The sequence below is a fragment of the Sus scrofa genome, chromosome 14 (assembly GCF_054392235.1).
Source record: "Sus scrofa isolate SSC_HxYL_T2T_F1_AM1 chromosome 14, Sscrofa_HxYL_maternal_Yorkshire_Landrace_v2.0, whole genome shotgun sequence".
In the NCBI taxonomy this organism is placed as follows: domain Eukaryota; kingdom Metazoa; phylum Chordata; class Mammalia; order Artiodactyla; family Suidae; genus Sus; species Sus scrofa.
Genome location: NC_139396.1, coordinates 98,430,165 through 98,451,484, shown reverse-complemented (window position 1 = coordinate 98,451,484; position 21,320 = coordinate 98,430,165). Strand labels below are relative to the sequence as shown.

Here is a 21,320-nt window from a genome sequence, read left to right as displayed (position 1 = left end):
GAAGTGATGAACATCAGCTCTCTATTTGGGCCTGTACTCTACCATACACTGTATTGTCATCCTTCTCTTATCACATTCTCAGGATTAGGATATTCCCTAGGTGTTCTTTCCTACAACTTGCTGTGACCTAAACCTCTCCACACATATCCAGAGTATATCTATAGAACTCTTACAACTCACTCAGTAATAAAAGGACAAATAACTCAATTAAAAAATGGGCAGTGATCTGAACAGATATTTCTCCAAAGAAGATATACCAGTGATCAATAAGCACATGAAAAGATGCTCAGCATCATCAGTCATCTGGAAATGCATATCAAAACCATGACAGCACTTCTTTCACTAGAATGACAGTAATCAAAAAGACAGTTAATAACGTGTTAATGAGATGGAGAGAAATTGCAACCCTTATACAATGCTAGTAGGAATGTAAAGTCATGTAGCTATTTTGCAAAACAGTCTGGTAGTTTTTCAGCAAGTTTAATGTCATGTTACCACTTGATCCAGCTATTCTGATCCTATGTGTATACCCATTAGAAATGAAAACATACGTATATAAATTCATAGCAGCATATGCATAATAGCCAAAAGGTAAAAATAACCCAAAATGTCCATCAACTTGTGAATAAAATAAACAAAATGTGGTATATGCATATAATGAAATATTTGGGCATTAAAGGAATGAAATACTGATTCATGCTACAACGTGGATGAATTTTGAAAACATGTTCATCCATGTCCATGTTAAGTGCAAAGCTAGTCACAAAAAAACCACGTCTTGTCTGAGTGCATTTATATGGATTGTCCAGAATAGGCAAATCTCTGGAGATAGAAAGTACATTGGTGGCAGCATAGAGATGAGGATGATGAGGGTATTGGAGGCGATGGGTAAAGGTATGGGTTTATTTTGGGGGTGATGTAAATATTTTAAAATTCATTGTGGTGATGGTACAACTCTGAATATATTTAAAACCATTGAACACTTTTTTTTTTTTTTTTGACCGCACTCCTGTTGTGCAGAAGTTCTCAGGCTAAGGATTGAACCCATGCCACAGCACTGACCTAAGCCATTGCAGTGATAGAGCTGGATCCTTAACCCGCTGATCCACAAAGGAACTCTACACCCTATTTTTTTGGCTGCACCTACAGTGTGTGGAAGTTCCCAGGCCAGAGATTGAACCCAAGGCACAGTAGTGACAACACCAGATTCTTAACTGCTAGACCACCAGGAAACTCGAATTGTACACTTTACAGCAGTAAGTGCAATTATATCTCAGTAAAGCTGTTACCAAAAAATATTTTTTAAATCGTAGTGTGAAAAATGAGAATATTTATTAAGTGCTTAACACAGTGCCTAACATGTAGTATGTATTCAATCAGTGGTAGGTTATTATTGAAAACACTTTTTAAGGGCTGCAGGTGTGGCATATGGAGGTTCCCAGGCTAGGGGTCTAATCAGAGCTGTTGCTGCCGGCCTATGCCAGAGCCACAGCAACTCCAGATCCGAGCCATGTCTGCGGCCTACACAGCTCACGGCAACGCTGGATCCTTAACCCACTGAGCGGGGCCAGGGATCGAACCTGCAACCTCATGGTTCCTAGTTGGATTCATTTCTGCTGCGCCAAGATGGGGACTCCTATCTTCAATGTTTTAAACATTGAAATTCCCTTAGGATGGCACTCCATTGTGGATTCTAACATATCCTTCTCTCAGCAAGTCTGTCAGAGCCCATTTTTTTTCCTCCAGTATTGGAAACAAATTTATGTTTTCTTAGCTGATCACTGGATTATGGTTGCCTTGAGTCTGGGTGGGCCTGTTCTAGTCAATCAAATATTTATTGAACATTTATGTCTAGATTCTAGAGATATCCCTGTTCTTGAGGGATGTACATCCTGGGAGCTGGGACAGGAGTAGACAACAAACCATAAATGCAGAACTTGAGATGCTTTAAAGTCCTACAAAGAAAATAGGGTAGTCAGTGTGTTTAACTGGTAGTGGTGTTGGTGGCAGTGGTGGCTACTAATGTTACAATGTTAGGGAATACCTGCCTTCCAAGGAGATGGATGATGACATCTGAGATGTAACATGCAGTGGAGAACATTCCAAGTAGAAGCAATGACACTGAAAAAATCCTGAGAATCTCTGGTGTGTTTGGTCACAATCTTGGTATGTTTAGACAGAAGGCCATTTTGACCCAGAGTTTAATGGTTGAGCAGGAAGGTAAAGAGGGATGAGATCAGAGAAGTGGGCAGGGGCCAGATTATATAAGGCTTAATAGACCATGGCCAGGAGTTTGTGTTTTATTCTGGTTCCAATGGGAAGTTAATTGAAGAAGTTTAATCAAGGAAATGATATGACCAAATCTATTATTTAGAAAGATCATTCAAACAAAAGAGTTTCTTAACCTCAGCAGAATTAAGAATTAGACTGAATAATCCTTTTTTTTTTTTCTTTCTTTTCTTTTTTGGCGACTCTGTGGCATATGGAGTTCCCTGGCCAGGGATCTAGTCCAAGCTGCAGTTGTGACCTACACTGCAGCGGTGGCAACACCGAATCCTTAACCCACTGTGTAGGACTAGGGATCGAAGCTGCATCCCAGCACTCCAGAGACACTGCCTGATCCTGTTGCACAACAGCAGGAACTCCTAGGCTGAATAATTCTTGTTTTGGGGGGATGCCCATTACATTGTAGAATGTTTAGTAATGTCTCTGGCCTATCCCCAACGATACCATTAACACTTTCCTCTCTAGTTGTGACAAGCAAAAATATCTCCAGACATTGCCAAATGTCCCCTTAGGGACAAAATTACTGCTGTCTGTATAAAAGTTATGTGTGTTTAAACACACTGGGATATTGCCTCCTATTTCACATGAACTCTGGAATATATGATGCCCTTCAGAGGTGTTTTGTTTTTGCTAAGTAAATGTAGTTGAATACAGGTAAGTTAAATACTCGTGTGCTGTGACTACTGTTAAATGTGCCACAGCAGACATCTGTAAAAGGCTTAGTTGGGTGCAAAAAGAGTTTACTCGAAGGAACAGAAAAGGAGAAAGGAAAAGCTTCTTGAAGCAGGAAGGAGATTGGTAATCTTTGAGTTGAATCTTAATTCATTGTTGTTAAAAGGCAGGCGTGGAGTTCCCGTTGTGGCTCAGCAGATTAAGGACCCGATGTTGTCTCTGTGAGGCTGTGGGTCATTACACAGATGCAGCTAGGATTTGGTGTTGCAGTGGTTGTGGTGTAGGCCTCAGCTGCATCTCCGATTCAACTTCTAGCCTGGGGACTTCTGTATTCCTTAGGTATGGCCAGTAAAAAAAAAAAAAGGGGGGGGGGCAGTGCTTTCTAGGTGGAGGAAGCATGAGAAAAGACCTCTGATCTTGGAAGGCCTTATGTGTCAGGAAAGAAGGACAAAGGATTAAGTGGGAAATCTAGTGTTCCTGCCTGAATAGGCTTTTGGATATTTTGGCCCTAAAACTCGGGAAAGTGGGCTTGGAAATAGAGGTTTGGGAAATAACCTCTTAAGGTGATAGTTAAGGCAGAGAGAAGGGTGAGGATGAGGTCACCAAGGAAGGAAGGTTGAGCAAAGAGGAGTGAGAACAGGCTTCTTAGGGAATGCTTAAATTCCAGAGGTCTCCAGGCAGGTTGGACAGAAAAGCCCAATATTTGCCAGACAGACTGGTGGGAGCTGGGAGATTAATGCTGGGTACCCAGAGTGTGGTGCAGTTTTGTTTAAATTCCACAGTGATCTTCCTCAAGTACCTTCCACTTTCCCCTGTTTTAGAGACATGTTTATCTTGCTCTTCCCACCTAAAAATTTAATCCACCCTATTTCACCCCCGTGGGAAAGATTTCTGGTGGAAAAGCATATGAAGTAATAGGTTGATGGTTCTCCAACTGGTGTGCATAGAACCACCTAGAGAGCTTGTTAAAATAGACTTCTGGACTTCACCTTTAGAGTTTAATTTAGTCGGTCTAAGGTGAAGTCCAATAATTTGCATTTCTAGTAAGTTTCCAGGTAATGTGGTGGCTGTTGGTTTGGGGCCACAGTTTGAGAACCATTGGAAAAGGTAGCCAACTGGTTTTTGCTCTGGATTAAATTTCCTTAATGAGTTTAAGATACTGATCTGGGCCCTTGAAATTGCCTCAAATGTTTAATGCCGCGGTGTATGTCATGATAGGGCTCTAGTGTGAGGGGAGCCTAGAATCACCTTGCAACTCCCTTCTGGAGTGCTATTGATTAGTGTATCTCGTGTTGTGCCTATTAAGGATCTCCATAAATATTAATTTATTTCACGCCGTCCTTGGCCTTAGGACAGGCGAGGGAAGATGGCATATCAGGCGGAGAGGCTGCACCTGGCCTCCCAGTCTTGAGTCCATCTCTGCCGCTCACCACTAAAGGGGCGGCAGAGAACCGTCGTTAGACCCTTTCAACGGTTCCCTTGGCTTTAACGGCTTTAACTTCCCAAGGGCCTTGAGAGAGCCCAGAAGGAACTGGCGCATGGACCATGGTAACAAGAAGTAAGATTAGAACTGGCTTTTGCGCCCGAAGAGAGCGTCCTCTCTCAGGTGGTGGGGCCCCGGCTGGCCCTGCGGCCCCGCCCCCTCCTGCCCCAGGGGCGTTCCCGGCAGCCGCGGCTGGCGATCCTAACGGGCTCGGGAGGCGGCCCTGGGCGCCCCGCCTTTCCCCCCGCCCTCCCCGGCTCCATCTTGCCAGCGACCGAGCCGGAGTGTGTGTGACGCTGCTCCCCGGGTTCAGGTGAGGAACGGCGCCCCCTGCCCTTGCCACCGCGCGTCCCCCTCGGTCTTGTCGCCGCGGCCCGCTCCGAGGCCTGCCATCCGGGGGAGGGCGGGGCCCCGCGCGTGTCCTGGAGCCGCGGGGCGGTGGAGGGGCCTGTGGGCCAGCCGGGTGGCGGGCGTCGCGGTGTGCGCGTCGCGGGACCCAGGATGCCTAGTGGGGGCGTTGGGCCTGGGGCGTATTGGGGCGGAATCTGCGCGGCGACCCGGCTACCGGAAGACCTGTTCACTTGTCTGTCCACAGTTTGGAGGAAGCAATGACGCCTCCCACGCAGGCAGGTGGGCCGCAGGTGGAGGGACTGAGGCCAGGGCACGGCCCTGCTGAAGCGGCCTCAGGGAGGGCTGAGTAAGAAAACCAGTGAGCAGCACCGAAGGCTAGTCCAGCCGGGGGGGGGTCTAGACTTGCTGGTGACACAGCAAATTTAGGGAAACTTAAGAAATTTGTACTTTGCTTAGAGACACCCCCTTCCCCCGCCCCCAGGACAGAACCTGTAAACCTGGCTCAGGTCTATAATCCTTGGAAACTCTCCTAGGAAGTCGCATTCCAGATTTGGTGCCTATTCCCTGAACAGCAGCAAACATGTGCCGATGTGAGCCCAACCTGTGTGAACACTTCTACAGAAGGAAATGCTTGTTGTCCCCCCAAAAGTGACAGAAATGAAGTCTTCTAATTGCTTTTAAACTCCCTCATTTCTCCCAGTTGATGGGTAGCTGATCTGATAAAGTAATCTGTCCTAGTTAGATAATGCCTGGAATGAGTTACTTCTCAGGCAGGGAAGCAGTTTCAAGTGGATAGGCCGCTAAAAGAGAGTTTTGCCCTGAGCCTTGCAATCCTCTGGTGTTGGTTGCCTACCCTGCCCATGCAGAGGCTAGTCAGGACTCCAATTCTCTACTGAAGGGCCCTTGCTGATGGATTTAAAAGGTCCTTCCCAATCAAGAGACACGTTTTGGAAAATTGTAGTATCTGCTCTTGGCCATCTTCATTCACTGTTCCTGTTTCATATTTGTTTCATTAATTTACAACAGCTGCCTCCTGTGTTCTTGGGCTTCATGCCATTTATGAGACTTGCATAGTGAGACCCACGCCTTTTAGTAGTTGACTCACTGGGTGGAGATGCTTTGTGGAACCAAGATTACTTTCCTAGTCATTTAAAAGTATTTGCTGATGGAGAATGTTAAAAAGAAAATAAAATTTCTGGTTCACTGGTGTAGTCTAATTATTCCTTGGGCAAAATTGAGTTGTTTGTTGAGTCACCCTTGAGTTTGTTTAAGCTTTTTACAAAAGCTTTTTAAATCTACTTTTTGAATAAATGATACATGCACAATTCCAAAACGGTTAGGTGCATCGAAAAGTAAGTCTCCTTGTTATGTCCCAGCCCTCCTCTTAGAAGGCAGCCACTATTAACTGCTTTCTTGATTGAGTATACTTTCAGGGATATTCTCTCCACATACAAGCAAATAAATGTATTTTCTTTACACATTTGTTTGCAAAGTATCTATGCAGTTTTCCACCTTTCTTTCCATTTAATGTGACTTAGAGATAGTATCACATATGAGTAAAAAGAGAGTTGCTCATTTTAAATAGTTCCATAACATTTCAGTGTATGGTTACCCATAATCTATTTCACTTGTCCCTTTTTAATGGACTTTTAGATTGTTTTTATTTTTTTATTTTTTTTAAATTTTTTTTTTGTCTTTTTTTTTTTTGTCTTTTTGCTATTTCTTGGGCCGCTCCCACGGCATATGGAGGTTCCCAGGCTAGGGGTTGAATCGGAGCTGTAGCCACCGGCCTACGCCAGAACCACAGCAACGCGGGATCCGAGCCGTGTCTGCAACCTACACCACAGCTCACGGCAACGCCAGATCCTTAACCCACTGAGCAAGGGCAGGGACCGAACCCGCAACCTCATGGTTCCTAGTCGGATTCGTTAACCACTGCGCCACGACGGGAACTCCTAGATTGTTTTTAATCTTTTTCCATTACAAGTAGTGCTATAATGAAATGAATAGCCTTGTATGAATATAATTTTGCATTTGTGCAAGTATTTCTATAAGGTACATCTTGGAAATGGAATTGCATTATAGTCCTTTATATACTTATATATTTTTTTAATTATATGGCTGCACCTGTGGCATATGGAAGTTCCCGAGCCAGTGATTGAATCCCAGCCGCAGCTGTGACCTATGCCACAGCTGTGGCAATGCCGGATCCTTTAACCCATTGCACTGGACAGGGATCGAACCCATGCCTCCACAGAACCTGAGCCACTGCAGTCAGACTCTTAACCCACGCACCACAGAGGGAACCCGTATATAATTATTCTTCAAAATGTACCCAAATTCATTTTCTTTAAATTGCTTTAAGTTTTCTAATATGCAGATAGTCTACTTCATCTTCATTCTGTTCTGAAACTCTTGTTGACATAATTCCTCTAGGGTCCTTAAAGGTAAGATTTGATATAGTAGCTAAAGAATATAGAAATGAACTTAACTGTATCTTGAAACAGTTCTCAAGATTTAGAAATTTAAATTGCTTATGTAGTCTTTGGTGCTGTAACACTTGTTGCCTTTAAAGTTATGAATTTCTCTCATAAATTGTTTTCAGATTTTTCCCCTTTCTTTTGACCTTGACCTCTTTTGCCCTTGGTTCATCTGACTGTCTTTAGATGATGTTGTTTCTCCTTTATTCATTTTATCAACTGTGGCTTAGAGAAGAAAGCAGAAAATGATTTAACCTGTTCCTTTGCATCCAGGTCTTTGGATCCCAAATGACTATTTTAGAACTGACCAAATCAGTTTTCTTATTATCTCCTTTCTTCCTCTTTCTTTCTTTCTTTTTTTTTTTTTTTTTTTTTTTTTGCTTTTTAGGGCCAAACCTAGGACATATGGAAGTTCCCAGGCTAGGGGTCCAACTGCTGACCTACACCACAGCCACAGCAATGCCAGATCCTTAACCCACTGAATGAGGCCTGGGATTGAACCCACACCCTCGTGGGTACTATTATGATTCATAACGTGCTGAGCTGCAGTGGGAACTCCTCCTTATTATGTTTCCTATTGATATTTAACTGACTCAATATATACCCATTCATTTTCGTTGTCTCTTAACAACAATTTTTAGCTGCTGTACTGTGCTTATGTTGTTAAGAGACACTAAAGTAACTTAAAGTTATGATTCATTTTCTTATACTATATACTCAAAAGGCAGAGTACTTCTCCCCACCACCTTCTCTTTATCAGCATCTAGGACAGTACTTATTACATAATGGACTTTCAAAACTTTTCAACTGGATTTGTTTGGGGTCTTAATAAAAAAGAGATAAAAATCATTTATAGCTGTATTGGGGAGAAGAGCCAACATACATATTGAAAAACTTGACAAATTAGATAGTAGATCCAGAAATGCCAAAATATTCTGGAATCAAAATATAATTCATAGACCAGCATCAGTAGTATCACCTGGAAGATTAGTTAGAAATATGGGTCACGGAATGCTTCTGAATCAGTCTGCCTGTTAGACTCTTTTGAAAGAAGGTATGTTTTGATTAAAACCTATGACAGTATATATCTTCAAAGGCCTTAATCCTTTTAAGAAATTACAGAGGACATTTTTTTTGTTGTTGTTACAGAATGTCATACCCAGGCTATACCCCCACAGGCTACCCACCTTTCCCTGGATATCCTGTAAGTATTGCCACTTATGATACTAAAATAGCTCATGTTCTTGGAACAGGTGTTGTACAGGAGTAGCCCATGACAACTCTTAGAAATATGCTAGAGCAGGGATCATATATTCAAATGGCCAGAGGTACTGAATAGAGTACATGAGAGAAGGCAGGTGTGGTGGGAAAACTACAAGGGTTTGCCTCAGCTGTGGAAAGGCATCAGTTACTCAATGTCAGCCTTATATGGCCATGCACAGAGGCTGACACAGTGTTGCTAGATAATCCATTTCTTCAAGTAAAGCCAACAATCTGGATTTTATGTGAAATTGTCCACTTTTTGAATTGGGAAATGTATTTTTTAAATGTTAAATGCTGTATGAACCAATACATGTATGTAAGCTAAATCTATCCTATGAGTCACTGGTTTTTAACCTTTGTGTTAAAAATTTAATTAAGAAGGGCTTGACTCAGAGGTAACAAATTGCAGTGGATTAGAGGGCCCTGGATTTGTAGTTCTGAGACTTGCAGTATTTGGAGTGTGTTTTATAAATGTACTACCAAATTCTGCCTTGTTGATGTCTGTGCTATTCTAAGGACTGACCACATAGCTGAGGCATAAGTAAGGATTGTGCATTTCAATTTTATGCTCATAGGTATTTTCTGGCTTCTTTCTAACTCTGGGAGAATAGAAAGAGAGGTCTGTACAGCTTAATGATGATACATGTACCTTTATGTAAAGTGAATATATAGCTCTCCTGAATTTATCATAGAAGAGATGAGAATTAAGAAAATGTCCCCAGGTCTTTATGTACTATACTGGACTTTGGCAACCATTTTAGTCTATATAGGCTAATTGCTAAAACAGACAACTCTAACTTCCCAATGACTTAACACAGTAAAAATTCATTTCTTGCTTCCTTCAGTCTCTTGGAAGTCAGTGGTAGGGGTGGAGTGTGGGAGGGGTATGCGGGGAGGAGCGTTGGGGGGAGCTAAGAGGTTCGTTCCATGTGGTCTTTGGGGTTCCCATGCTCCTTCCATATATTGGCTCTGTCATCCTTAAGTGCTTTGGATTCCTCCACTGGATCCTCTGCTTCCAGCAGGCAGATGAAGGAAAAGAGAAGAAGAGAGCATGGAGGACTGGGTGGGAAGTTAGAGGGACCAGGCTGGAAGGGGTGTGTATTATTTTGGAACACATTCATTTACCAATATTCAGTCGTGTGGTCCTACTTAACTATAGGGGTTCCTGGGAAATGTCTAGTTTCGTGGCCTGGAAAAAAGTTTAATGAACATATAACAATCTTTGCCACACTTAAAGATCACATTTTGTGATCTGAACTGAGTTCCAGAATGTCACACCCAGTGTATGACTCAGGTCACCTTTTTTTTTTTTTTTTCCTATTATGCAAAGGTCTGAGTGTGTTGCAAAAGAGCCATGACTTCCTCTTTTTAGGGTATAGAGGTGGATTTTCCCCATATTTCCAAGTGCTAGGAAAATGAAATCAGTGAGTTTTGGTAGTTGTTCCTGAAGCCTTGAGCAAAGTGCCTGGCTCTTACTCCAAAATAGAGAAACAAACCCCTGTTGCCTGACATAGGTGGAATTATATTTAACCAAATTCTGACAAGTGTCCTGCAAATTAATATATTGATGAACTAGTATGATATACCAAGGTTTCTAATGGGTTTTTTAACATGTTAAAGAAAAAGCTAGGGGTTCCCATCGTGGTGCAGTGGAAACAAATCTGACTAGGAACCGTGAGGATGCGGTTCGATCCCTGGCCTTGCTCAGTGGGTTAAGGATCCAGCGTTGCTGTGAGCTATGGAGTGGGTCACAGACATGGCTTGGATCTGGCATTGCTGTGGCTCTGGCATAGGCTGGCAGCTGTAGTTCCAGTTCAGCCCCTAGCTTGGGAACCTCCATATGCCAAGGGTGCGGCCCTAAAAAAGCAAAAAAAAGAAAGAAAGAAAAAGCTAGACCTTAGCAGTTATCTCTGTTTGTTTCCTTTTTTAGAAGGATTATGTTTCTCAATGATCACATTCATTTGAACAATTTTCCGGTTTTTCAGCCTGCAGGTCAGGAGTCATCTTTTCCCCCTCCTGGTCAGTATCCTTATCCTAGTGGTTTTCCTCCAATGGGAGGAGGTGCCTACCCACCAGCACCAAGTAGTGGCTACCCAGGAGCTGGAGGCTACCCTGCCCCTGGAGGTTATCCAGCCCCTGGAGGCTATCCTGGTGCCCCACAGCCAGGGGGAGCTCCTTCCTATCCTGGAGGTGAGTCATGGGTTGTGGAATTAGCATTTTTTCCTTCTCTCTTTAATCCTCTTCTTGTTTTGTATGAGGTCAGAGTTGCACTTAGGCTACTTTCCACTTCAGACAGTAAGGACCTAGCTAATAAGATAAAGGAATAAAGATTTTCAGGGGGCGTGAAAGCTGGGAGCAGTCTCTAGAATTCTGTTGTGAAAAGAATTGGAATAAATTGCATGGTAATGGAGGACCAATATATAACAGTTTGCTCAATAATTTGTAATCTTAAAAAAACTAATTGAAATTTCAATTAGGATCTCCCACTATGGCACAGTCGGTTAAGAATCCAACTGCAGCAGCTCAGGTTGGGTGTTGGGGTGTGAGTTTGATTCCTGGCCCGGCACAGTGGGTTAAATGATTCAGCACTGCCACATCTGCAATGTAGGTTGCAGCTGAGGCTCCCGTTCAGTCCCAGGAACTTTGATATGCCAGCAATGTGGCCATAAAAAAAAAAAAAAAAGACATTTCAGTTAGCATGATTGTGACCTTTAGGACAGCTTTGTGCATAAGTGGTTAAAACAAAACAAAAAACAGCAAAAAACTCCCAAACCAAAGAAACTTAGCGTTTTGTATTGTTATTAAAGTAGATGAATGAAGTAAAATGTTTTTAATATATTTTTAATGGGCAGGAATTGGTGAGAAGTTGAATTTAGACCAAAAGAAACTGCTGCTATAGTGTGCTAGTACATTTTTTTCCCACTGTTTCCCACTGTTTTTAAAGTTTTCAATTATGAAAACTGTCTCTATAATTTTTTTTTTTTTTTTTTTTTCTCTCTTCTTCCAGGTCAAGGATTTGGAGCTCCACCAGGTGGAGCAGGCTTTTCTGGCTATCCACAGCCACCCTCACAGTCTTATGGTGGTGGCCCAGCACAGGTCCCAGTACCTGGTAGGTACCAACTGTCTGGAGAAAAATAATAGCATGATATTTTGCATTTTTCAGTTGCCATTGAGAGACCTTAGTTTATGTTTGGGATCATCTTCGGTAAACCTTTATACTAAATGCTTCTATAAATAATTTTAAGTACTATATTGTTTCTTGAAATATATTAATTTGATGAAAAAGTTTAATCAGTAAGATGGGAATAAGGACCCATTTGTTTCTTTTCTTTTCTTTTTTTTTTTTTTTTTTTTTTTTTTTGCTTTTTAGGGCCACACCCATGAAATGTGGTTCCCAGGCCAGGGGTCAAATTGGAGCTACAGCTGCCGGCCACAGCCACAACCACGCCAGATCCAGGCCGTGTCTATGACCTACACCACAACTCATGGCAACACCAGATGCCCAACCCACTGAATGAGGCCAGGGATCAAACCCACATCCTCATGGGTACTAGTCGGATTTGTTTCTGCTGCACCACAACGGGAACTCCAAGACCCATTTTTTCAATTAAAAAAAAAAAAAAGCTGTCTGTTCCTGAGCCAAAGAGCAAAACCTTCATGAACTTCTTTGCTTATTCCTATAGCACAGATGAAACACCCCCCAGAACTTTGTCCTGTTGCCCTTTCCAGATGGAATCAAAATTTAATCTGGTTCAAGAGTTTTATTCTTTTTTTTAAAGTATTGTTTTTTTAAGAAATTGTGTAGGACATGGAATATTTTAAAAGATTCTTGTGGCCAAAGTTGGTTTTTGATTTGGTAAATTATAAACACATTACTTAAAGTTTATTCTAGTGAATAACGTAGTGTGAATGTTCTCATCTGTTTCCAGATTCATAATCAATACTGTTTTGAAAAATCAGTTGAGAGCTGTTTGCTGTATTTTTTCTTAACATGTAGGTGGTTTTCCTGGAGGACCAATGCCTTCTCAGTATCCTGGAGGACAAACTCCTTACCCTAGTCAGGTATTTTTTTTTTTCCTACCTTTTAAATTTAATCTGAGTAACTAGATAATGTTAAAGAAGGGCACTACTCCTTTGCTGACATTAGAGAAGTTCCATGTCACTTCAGACTTTAATCGCAGACTTTGTGCTGTCTTTGGCCCACCTGCTTTAAGTAGTGTCCTGATGATTTTGGTAAGAAAAACATAGGTCCCTTTTCACAGGTGATGATACTCATGTTCGTTTTCATAGAAATTCATTTGGGCTCTTGGCATGGTTTTAGTTGTTTTTCCTCCTGCCTCACTGGCAATTTTACCATGAACTTGGGTGATTGATATTTCTGGCAATGTTTTATGATGTGTGGTTTTGTGTTCCATTTTTGCCTTTCTAACTTTCCACTCTTCTTTCAGATCAGTACAGAATCCTTTCCCTCCTACCCTGTTTTCTCTCCTATTTCTTTGGATTATAGCAGTGAAGTGAGTAAGGTTTTCTAATGTCCACTAAACACTAGATCTCCTGTATGTGCCTTCATTTAGTTTTAATATCTTGTGTATTTGTCTCTCACTACTTCCTTGAGAGCTCAACTGTGTCTGTTTTATCTTTATGTCTCTGTAGTACTTGGCAGGGACTTAAACATAATAGCCAACCAATGTCTGTTAAATTGATTTTTTTCAGTAGTCCCAGAAGGTGGGATTTTGCCCTGTCTAGTATAGTGCCTTATTTTAATACTAAGTTTTATTCCTTAATTGACTTGTTAATTCTTTTGTATGCTATACAAGCTACTAGGAATGTAAGCAGTTTAAGTTTACCTTATCTTGATTTTCTCTTATTCTGTTTATTCATAAAGATCTAGCATTTTCAAGCTATTTTAGGATGTGAAAGGGATTACAGTATTGGAAGAGAATCACCTTAGCCAGTTTTTCTGGCTTTTCTGATTCAAGGAATTATAGCTCTATTTGTTTTTTTCATTTTATTTTATTTAAATTTTTTTTTTTTTTTTTTTTTTTTTGCTTTTTAGGGCCCTATCTGCAGCATATGTAGGTTCCCAGGCTAGGGGTCACATCAGAGCTACACCTGCTGGCCTACACCACAGCCGCAGCAACGCCAGATCTGAGCTGTGTCTTCAACCTGCAGCACAGCTCATGGCAATGCCAGATCCTTAACCCACTGAGCAAGGCCAGGGATCGAACCTGCAACCTCATGGTTCCTAGTCGGATTCGTTTCCACTGCACCACAATGGGAACTCTGGAACTTTAGCTCTAGAAAGATTAAGAAACTTGGCCCACACAGCTGGTGATGGACAAAGCTGAGACTAGATCCTAGTCATCTGCCTTTCAGACCAGTGGTTTCTCTGTTATACAGTGCTACTTTGCTGATACAGTAAATGATATTCCTCCAAAGCTATGATAAATTGCTTTCAATCCTTTTTAAAAAAATTTTGTTGAAGTTGATTGTTAGTCATATAAATCTGTAGCTAGTCTAGTCATTTGTTATGGGAATTTTTATTTTAGTTTAAGCATGCATATAATTTTAGAGGCATCATTTTATGATTGAATATAAAATGTTTTTAAACATAATAAAACACAAAGTAAAATACATATGCACATGCACATTATCTTGTATAACAATTACCACCTTAACATAAGACTGAAACCAGAAAACCAGAATGTTAACAGAGCAGTAGATTTTGGAAGAGCTTTTAGATGGAAATAGCATAGACTACCTTGTGAGGGGTGAGCTCCCTGCCACTAAAAATGATGGTTGGTTGGGGTCTGTGTGTGTGAAGATGTAAAGAAAGTTTTTTTTTTTTTTGTCTTTTTGCTATTTCTTGGGCCGCTCCTGCAGCATATGGAGGTTCCCAGGCTAGGGGTCCAATCGGAGCTGTAGCCACCAGCCTACGCCAGGGCCACAGCAACGCAGGATCCGAGCTGCGTCTGCAACCTACACCACAGCTCACGGCAACACCGCATCGTTAACTCACTGAGCAAGGGCAGGGACTGAACCCGAAACCTCATGGTTCCTAATCGGATTTGTTAACCACTGCACCACGACGGGAACTCCGTAAAGAAAGTTTTTCTTGTGGCTGAACAGTGGGGCTAGATTGCCTCTCTTCATTGATCCAATTGTAATTCTGTGGCTGTTTTTTCAGCAGGAAGGTTGGAATCAAATGAGTGTCAAAGGATGGAATTTGTGGTGGCAGATAGTATGGGATTTGCTGTGTTCAGAAATCTCCTGTTAGAGCTTTGACCTCAAGAACATGGATCCCGATTTCTTTTGAGTTCAGTGAAAGTGCCTGGAGAATGATAGTGTTGTTGATGAAGATTCACTTCAAACTTAGACTTTATTCTTATAAAACAAAACCGTTTTTCTTGAAGTTTCCGTTGTGTTTCAGCAGAGACCCAACTAGTATCCATGAGGATGCAGGTTTTATTCCTGGCCTTGCTCAGTAAGTTAAGGATCCAGTGTTGCCTTGAGCTGGGTTGTAGGTTGCAGATGCGGCTGGGATCTGACATTGCTGTGGCTGTGGTGTAGGCTGGCAACTACAGCTCCAATTCAACCCCTAGCCTGGGATGCCGTGGGTACATATGGAAGGGGAAAAAAAGTCCTAACAATTATGTATATAAATATGTATAAATTATATTTTAATTATGTGGCTTAATTTTCATTATATATGTAATATAATATTTATTTATTTATTATTATCGTTTCTTTTTGCCTTTAAGGAAGTTCCCAGGCTAGGGGTTGAATCAGAGCTACAGCTGCTGGCCTATGTCACAGCCACAGCAATGCAGGATCCGAGCCGTATCTACGACATACACTGCAGCTCATGGCAATGCCGGATCCTTAATCCACTGAGCAAGGCCAGGGATCGAATTTGCATCCTCATGGATACTAGTCAGGCTTGTTACTGCTGAGCCACAATGGGACCTTCCTATTATATTATTATAATATAATATATTACAGATACATATTATAGTTTTAATATATATTTAACATATATCATGTTTAAGTTGAATTATATATATAATTTTAATTTTAATCTAAACATAAATGTATATATAAATTATAAATATATCCTTTGTTTTGCTTTCTGGCTTATTTTCTTGTAAAATCAGTGAAGAATGTTGTAACTCCCAGAATCTATTCTTGTGCTTTTCTTATTATCAAATGTTTTTATTTTATGTCTAATAATCTGATAGGTAGGAAATAAAGAGTTATTACCAAAATTATATTGCTTGTTTGAAACCTCATTGGGAAATTCCTGCCCTACCTCACTAAAGCCATTATTATGTTCTTTTTTTGTCTTTTTGCCTTTTCTAGGGCTGCTCCTGCGGCATATGGAGATTCCCAGGCTAGGGGTCAAATCGGAGCTGTAGCCACCAGCCTACATCAGAGCCACAACAACTTGGGATCCGAGCCGCATTTGCGACCTACACCACAGCTCATGGCAACGACAGATCCTTAACCCACTGAACAAGGCCCGGGATCGAACCCACAACCTCATGGTTCCTAGTCAGATTCGTTAACCACTGAGCTATGACGGGAACTCCAATATATTTTTTAAATCAAACATTGCCACTGATCTCACACTCTCTTTTTATCCTCCTTTTCTACCAAGAGGGAAACCAAGACATAGAAAGAGTGTGACTAACTTCACAAGCTTGATGATCTTATCTCCTGAAAGTTTGGTGTCTGGTTATCTACTGGCAGAAGGAAGATAGGCTCTGTCTGTTCCAGAATGAGCCCTGAAAATAAATATCCTTGTTTTAAAAAACCTAAGCACTGGCTTCTTTGCCTTAGAGTGATGGTTGAAGAAGTCTTAAGTTGTCTTCTTATAATCAGAGAAACCTGAGTTGGATTTTTTTTTTGAATATTTCTTTTATTAAAGACGTTGAATATTTTTTCATAATATTTTCTTCTCAGTTTTATTGAGACTCAATTGACGCATAACGCTGTATTAGTTTTAGGTGTACAACATTTTGATTTGTTATGTGTATATATTGTGAAATATATTACCACAATAACTGACTTGGATTTTACGCCTCTTGTTCTCAGCTTGCCACAGTGGCTCAAGGGACAATCCGACCGGCTGCCAACTTTGATGCCATGAGAGATGCAGAAATTCTTCGTAAAGCAATGAAGGGTTTTGGTAAGGAAAACATATTTTTGTCTCATTTATAATAAGTTCAAGTGATTGAGTGTAAAGTAAAAATAAGCTTTAGCTCATAAGTAAAATTTATATGTCAGCCGGTGTGCACATACCTCACCTTAATCTGGCATCTTGTAAGCATCTAAGAGGTATTTCACAGGGAGCACCCCAACAGACCTCATCCTCACTTAAACATGTATGATTCTGGAATTACCTGTAGTGCAGTGGGTTAAGGATCCAGGGTTGCCACCTCAGTGGTTTGGGTTGCTGCCATGGTGCAGATTCGATCCTGGGAACTTGCGCATGCCATGAAGGTGGCCAAACAAAACAAAACAAAACAAAAAAACCAAAAAAAAAAACCTGTGTATGATTCTTCCAGGGACAGACGAGCAGGCAATTATAGATGTTGTGGCCAACCGTTCCAATGATCAAAGGCAAAAAATTAAAGCAGCTTTTAAGACCATGTATGGCAAGGTATGTTTTTGTTCGTTTGTTTTCTCTTTTCTCGCAGGAGCATTGACAGTGGCCTGTAGGCCCTACATGCATGTCAGGTTGTATACTATTTTTATTAGTACTGGTGAATATAAAGTAGACAGCTGGACTTCAGGGACCCTAGGAGAGGTGTCTTCAATATTGATTACTCTTAAAAGCCTTTGCAATACTAGAGCAGTCCTTGATCTCATAGTCACACCTATTTAATATGTCTGGTAGGTGACAGATGTTCCATAGAAAGTAGGCGATGATCACACTCATAATAAAGAGCTTGGTTCTCAGTCTTCTCCTTATGGTGGGATTCAAGGACTTCTTATACAGCCCCTGCTTATTCTTGGTCCTTGGCATCATTTTCCTTTCCTCTCCTCTCCCTCCCTCTAAATATATCCTGTATTCTGTCTGTATGGACTTCTTGCCATTCACTGCACACATACTTGTGTGGTTGGTTTATGTTGTTCTTTTGTTTTAGAACACCTTTTCCTGTTTTCTTTCATAGCAAACAAATTCTCCAGGATTTGACTTAAGCTACTTTGTGAAGTTTCTCTTGTTGCTTTGGGCAGACTATGTATTAATTCCACTGTAATTGCATAGTTCTTTTGTAAAACCTCTGCTCTAGGTAATCTCACTGCCCACCCCCTATAAAAACTGTGAGCACCCCTCAGGCAAGCCAAGTCATTTTCATCCTTGTATTTATAGCACCAAGCACAGTAACAGTAATTCATGATAAATACTAATATTTCAGTGGATGATCAGTGACTAAATCATGCAAGATTCTGTGGCTGAAAAATGTCATGGCTTCTTAAATATCAAGGGGAAGGCTGGGTAGTCTTGGTTTGTCATTTAGATAGGAATCCTAGAAATTTCCTGACATCCTCTGGATCCAGTTTACTTTTCTCAGAATGGGAGTAGAGGTCCACTGGCTCGTCCCACCTCATCTATTCTGCCTTTCCCTCTTCCCAATCTAGATCCACTTTCTTAGTCATAAGGCTGATTAAGCAACACAAACTCTAGATTCTCTTAGGGCTCAACATCAGACTCAATTCTCTTAGAATAGTATTTCTTTAATTCATATGTAGTCTGTGCTATGCTGTCCTGAATTTTCTCATGTCATTTTTGAATTAAAACTAAATTCACAGCCTATTTTCCTTACCCACAGCAACCTTTTATCTTGACTTCTTATTAATAAAAACACTCTTCTTCCAGCCTGGCACGGAATCTTCTTTGATTCTGCATTCATCTTTGTCAGTCAGTGAATATTGTTTCAGTGCCTACTGTATGCCAGGCACTGCTTTGTCCTAGCAGCTGGTTGTTATCTTGATCTTATCTGTAACAGGCTCTTTAAAAATGTGTCTTCTTGGAGTTCCCTTTGTGGTGCAGCAGAAATGAATCCAACTAGGAACCATGAGGTTGTGGGTTTGATCCCTGGCCTTGCTCAGTGGGTTAAGGATCCGGCATTGCTGTGAGTTGTGATGTAGGTCACAGACATGGCTGAGATCTGGTGTTGCTGTGCCTGTAGTTCCAATTTTCCCAGGTTCCTAGCCTGGGAACCTCCATATGCCGTGAGTGCGGCCCTAAAAAAAAAAAAAAAAAAAAAGTAAAAATGTGTCTTCTCTCTCCTTTTTTCCTTCCACTTACACTGTTATCACTCAAGACCAAGCCCTTATTGCTTGTTACCTAAATATTCCAATAGCCTAAGTTTTATTTATAACCTCTGTCATTATAGTCCATACTACCTATTGTTGCTATATCAATGCCATTTTCTTGCATAAAAATTTCCAGTGGCTTCTCTCAGCATGAGGAATCAATCCTCATTCTTTAGCTTGGTATTCAAGGTAATAGTTCAAGCATATAGATTTTACTGGTCTATGAAAATATTACCCTCTAACAAAATTGGTTTTCTTATTGTTGTTCCATTGAACAAGCCTTGCTCATTCTTGACTCTTTATTAGTGATTTTCAACCTTATCTGAGCATCATAATCTCTTTTTGAATTTAAAAAACACATGCAGTCACTGTATGCAGATGACATGATACTATACATAGAAAACCCTAAGGACTCAACCCCATAACTCCTTGAACTGATTAATAAATTCAGCAAAATGGCAGGATATAAGATTAACATTCAGAAGTCAGTTGCATTTCTGTATACCAGCAATGAAATATTAGAAAAGGAATACAAAAATACGATACCTTTTAAAATTGCACCTCACAAAATCAGATACCTCGGAATACACCTGACCAAGGAGGTAAAGGACCTATATGCCGAGAACTATAAAACTTTAATCAAAGAAATCAAAGAAGATGTAAAGAAATGGAAAGATATTCCATGTTCCTGGATTGGGAAAATCAATATTGTAAAAATGGCCATACTACCCAAAGCAATCTACAGATTCAATGCAATCCCTATCAAATTACCCATGACATTTTTCACAGAACTAGAACAAACAATCCAAACATTTATATGGAACAACAAAAGACCCAGTATCGCCAAAGCAATCCTGAGGAACAAAAACCAAGCAGGAAGCATCACTCTCCCAGACTTCAAGAAATACTACAAAGCCAGAGTAATCAAGACAGTGTGGTACTGGTATCAAAACAGACAGACAGACCAATGGAACAGAATAGAGAACCAGAAATAACCCTGACACCTATGGTCAGTTAATCTTTGACAAGGGAGGCAAGAACATCAAATGGGAAAAAGAAAGTCTATTCAGCAAGAATTGCTGGGAAACCTGGACAGCTGCATGCAAAGCAATGAAACTAGAACACACCCTCACACCATGCACAAAAATAAACTCAAAATGGCTGAAAGACTTAAATATACGACAGGACACCATCAAACTCCTAGAAGAAAACATAGGCAAAACACTCTCTGACATCAACATCATGAATATTTTCTCAGGTCAGTCTCCCAAAGCAATAGAAATTAGAGCAAAAATAAACCCATGGGACCTCATCAAACTGAAAAGCTTTTGCACAGCAAAGGAAACCCAAAAGAAAACAAAAAGACAACTTACAGAATGGGAGAAAACAGTTTCAAATGATGCAACGGACAAGGGCTTCATCTATAGAATATATAAACAACTTATACAACTCAACAGCAAAAAAAAACAATCAATCAATGGAAAAATGGGCAAAAGACCTGAAGAGACATTTCTCCAAAGAAGATATACAGATGGCCAACAAACACATGAAAAAATGCTCAACATCGCTGATTATAAGAGAAATGCAAATCAAAAATACCATGAGATATCACCTCACACCAGTCAGAATGGCCATCATTAATAAATCGACAAATAACAAGTGCTGGAGGGGCTGTGGAGAAAAGGGAACCCTCCTGCACTGTTGGTGGGAATGTCAACTGGTACAGCCACTATGGAGAACAGTTTGGAGATACCTTAGAAATCTATACATAGAACTTCCATATGACCCTGCAGTCCCACTTTTGGGCATCTATCTGGACAAAACTCTACTTAAAAGAGACACGTGCACCCGCATGTTCATTGCAGCACTATTCACAATAGCCAGGACATGGAAACAACCCAAATGTCCATCGACAGAGGATTGGATTCGGAAGAGGTGGTATATATACACAATGGAATACTACTCAGCCATAAAAAAGAATGACATAATGCCATTTGCAGCAACATGGATGGATCTAGAGAATCTCATCCTGAGTGAAATGAACCAGAAAGACAGAGACAAATACCATATGATATCACTTATAACTGGAATCTAATATCCAGCACAAATGAACATCTCCTCAGAAAAGAAAATCATGGACTTGGAGAAGAGACTTGTGGCTGCCTGATGGGAGGGGGAGGGAGTGGGAGCTTGGGCTTATCAGACACAACTTAGAATAGATTTACAAGGAGATCCTGCTGAATAGCATTGAGAACTTTGTCTAGATACTCATGTTGCAACAGAACAAAGGGTGGGGGAAAAATGTAATTGTAATGTATACATGTAAGGATAACCTGACCCCCTTGCTGTACAGTGGGAAAATAAAAAAAATTATTAAAAAAAAAGAAAAAAGAAAAAAACACATGCAGAATCTCTGAGTATTCATTCTTCACATAAATTTTTTTATTTTTATTTTTTAAGAT

The 21,320-nt window shown here is 40.7% G+C and overlaps 1 protein-coding gene across 6 annotated transcripts in view; it reads left to right on the top strand.

Annotated features, from left to right (window-relative positions):
- Positions 1–4,675: 4,675 nt before the first annotated feature.
- The window catches only part of ANXA7 (annexin A7), a 29,352-nt gene continuing 12,707 nt past the window's right edge, over positions 4,676–21,320 (top strand). For 3 of the 6 annotated variants that reach the window (XR_014828105.1, XR_014828106.1, XM_001927802.7), the window contains exons 1-7: positions 4,676–4,754; positions 8,422–8,476; positions 10,521–10,725; positions 11,543–11,644; positions 12,533–12,597; positions 16,630–16,723; positions 17,103–17,197. Coding sequence is in view for 4 of the 6 variants with exons in the window: in XM_001927802.7 (XP_001927837.1) it covers positions 8,423–8,476; positions 10,521–10,725; positions 11,543–11,644; positions 12,533–12,597; positions 16,630–16,723; positions 17,103–17,197 (615 nt within the window). In the remaining 2 variants the exon portion in view is untranslated. Of the gene's footprint in view, positions 5,072–8,421; positions 8,477–10,520; positions 10,726–11,542; positions 11,645–12,532; positions 12,598–12,983; positions 13,050–16,629; positions 16,724–17,102; positions 17,198–21,320 lie in introns of all 6 variants that reach the window. The other 3 variants (XM_005671100.3, XM_084997325.1, XM_084997324.1) reach the window with 3 other exon arrangements.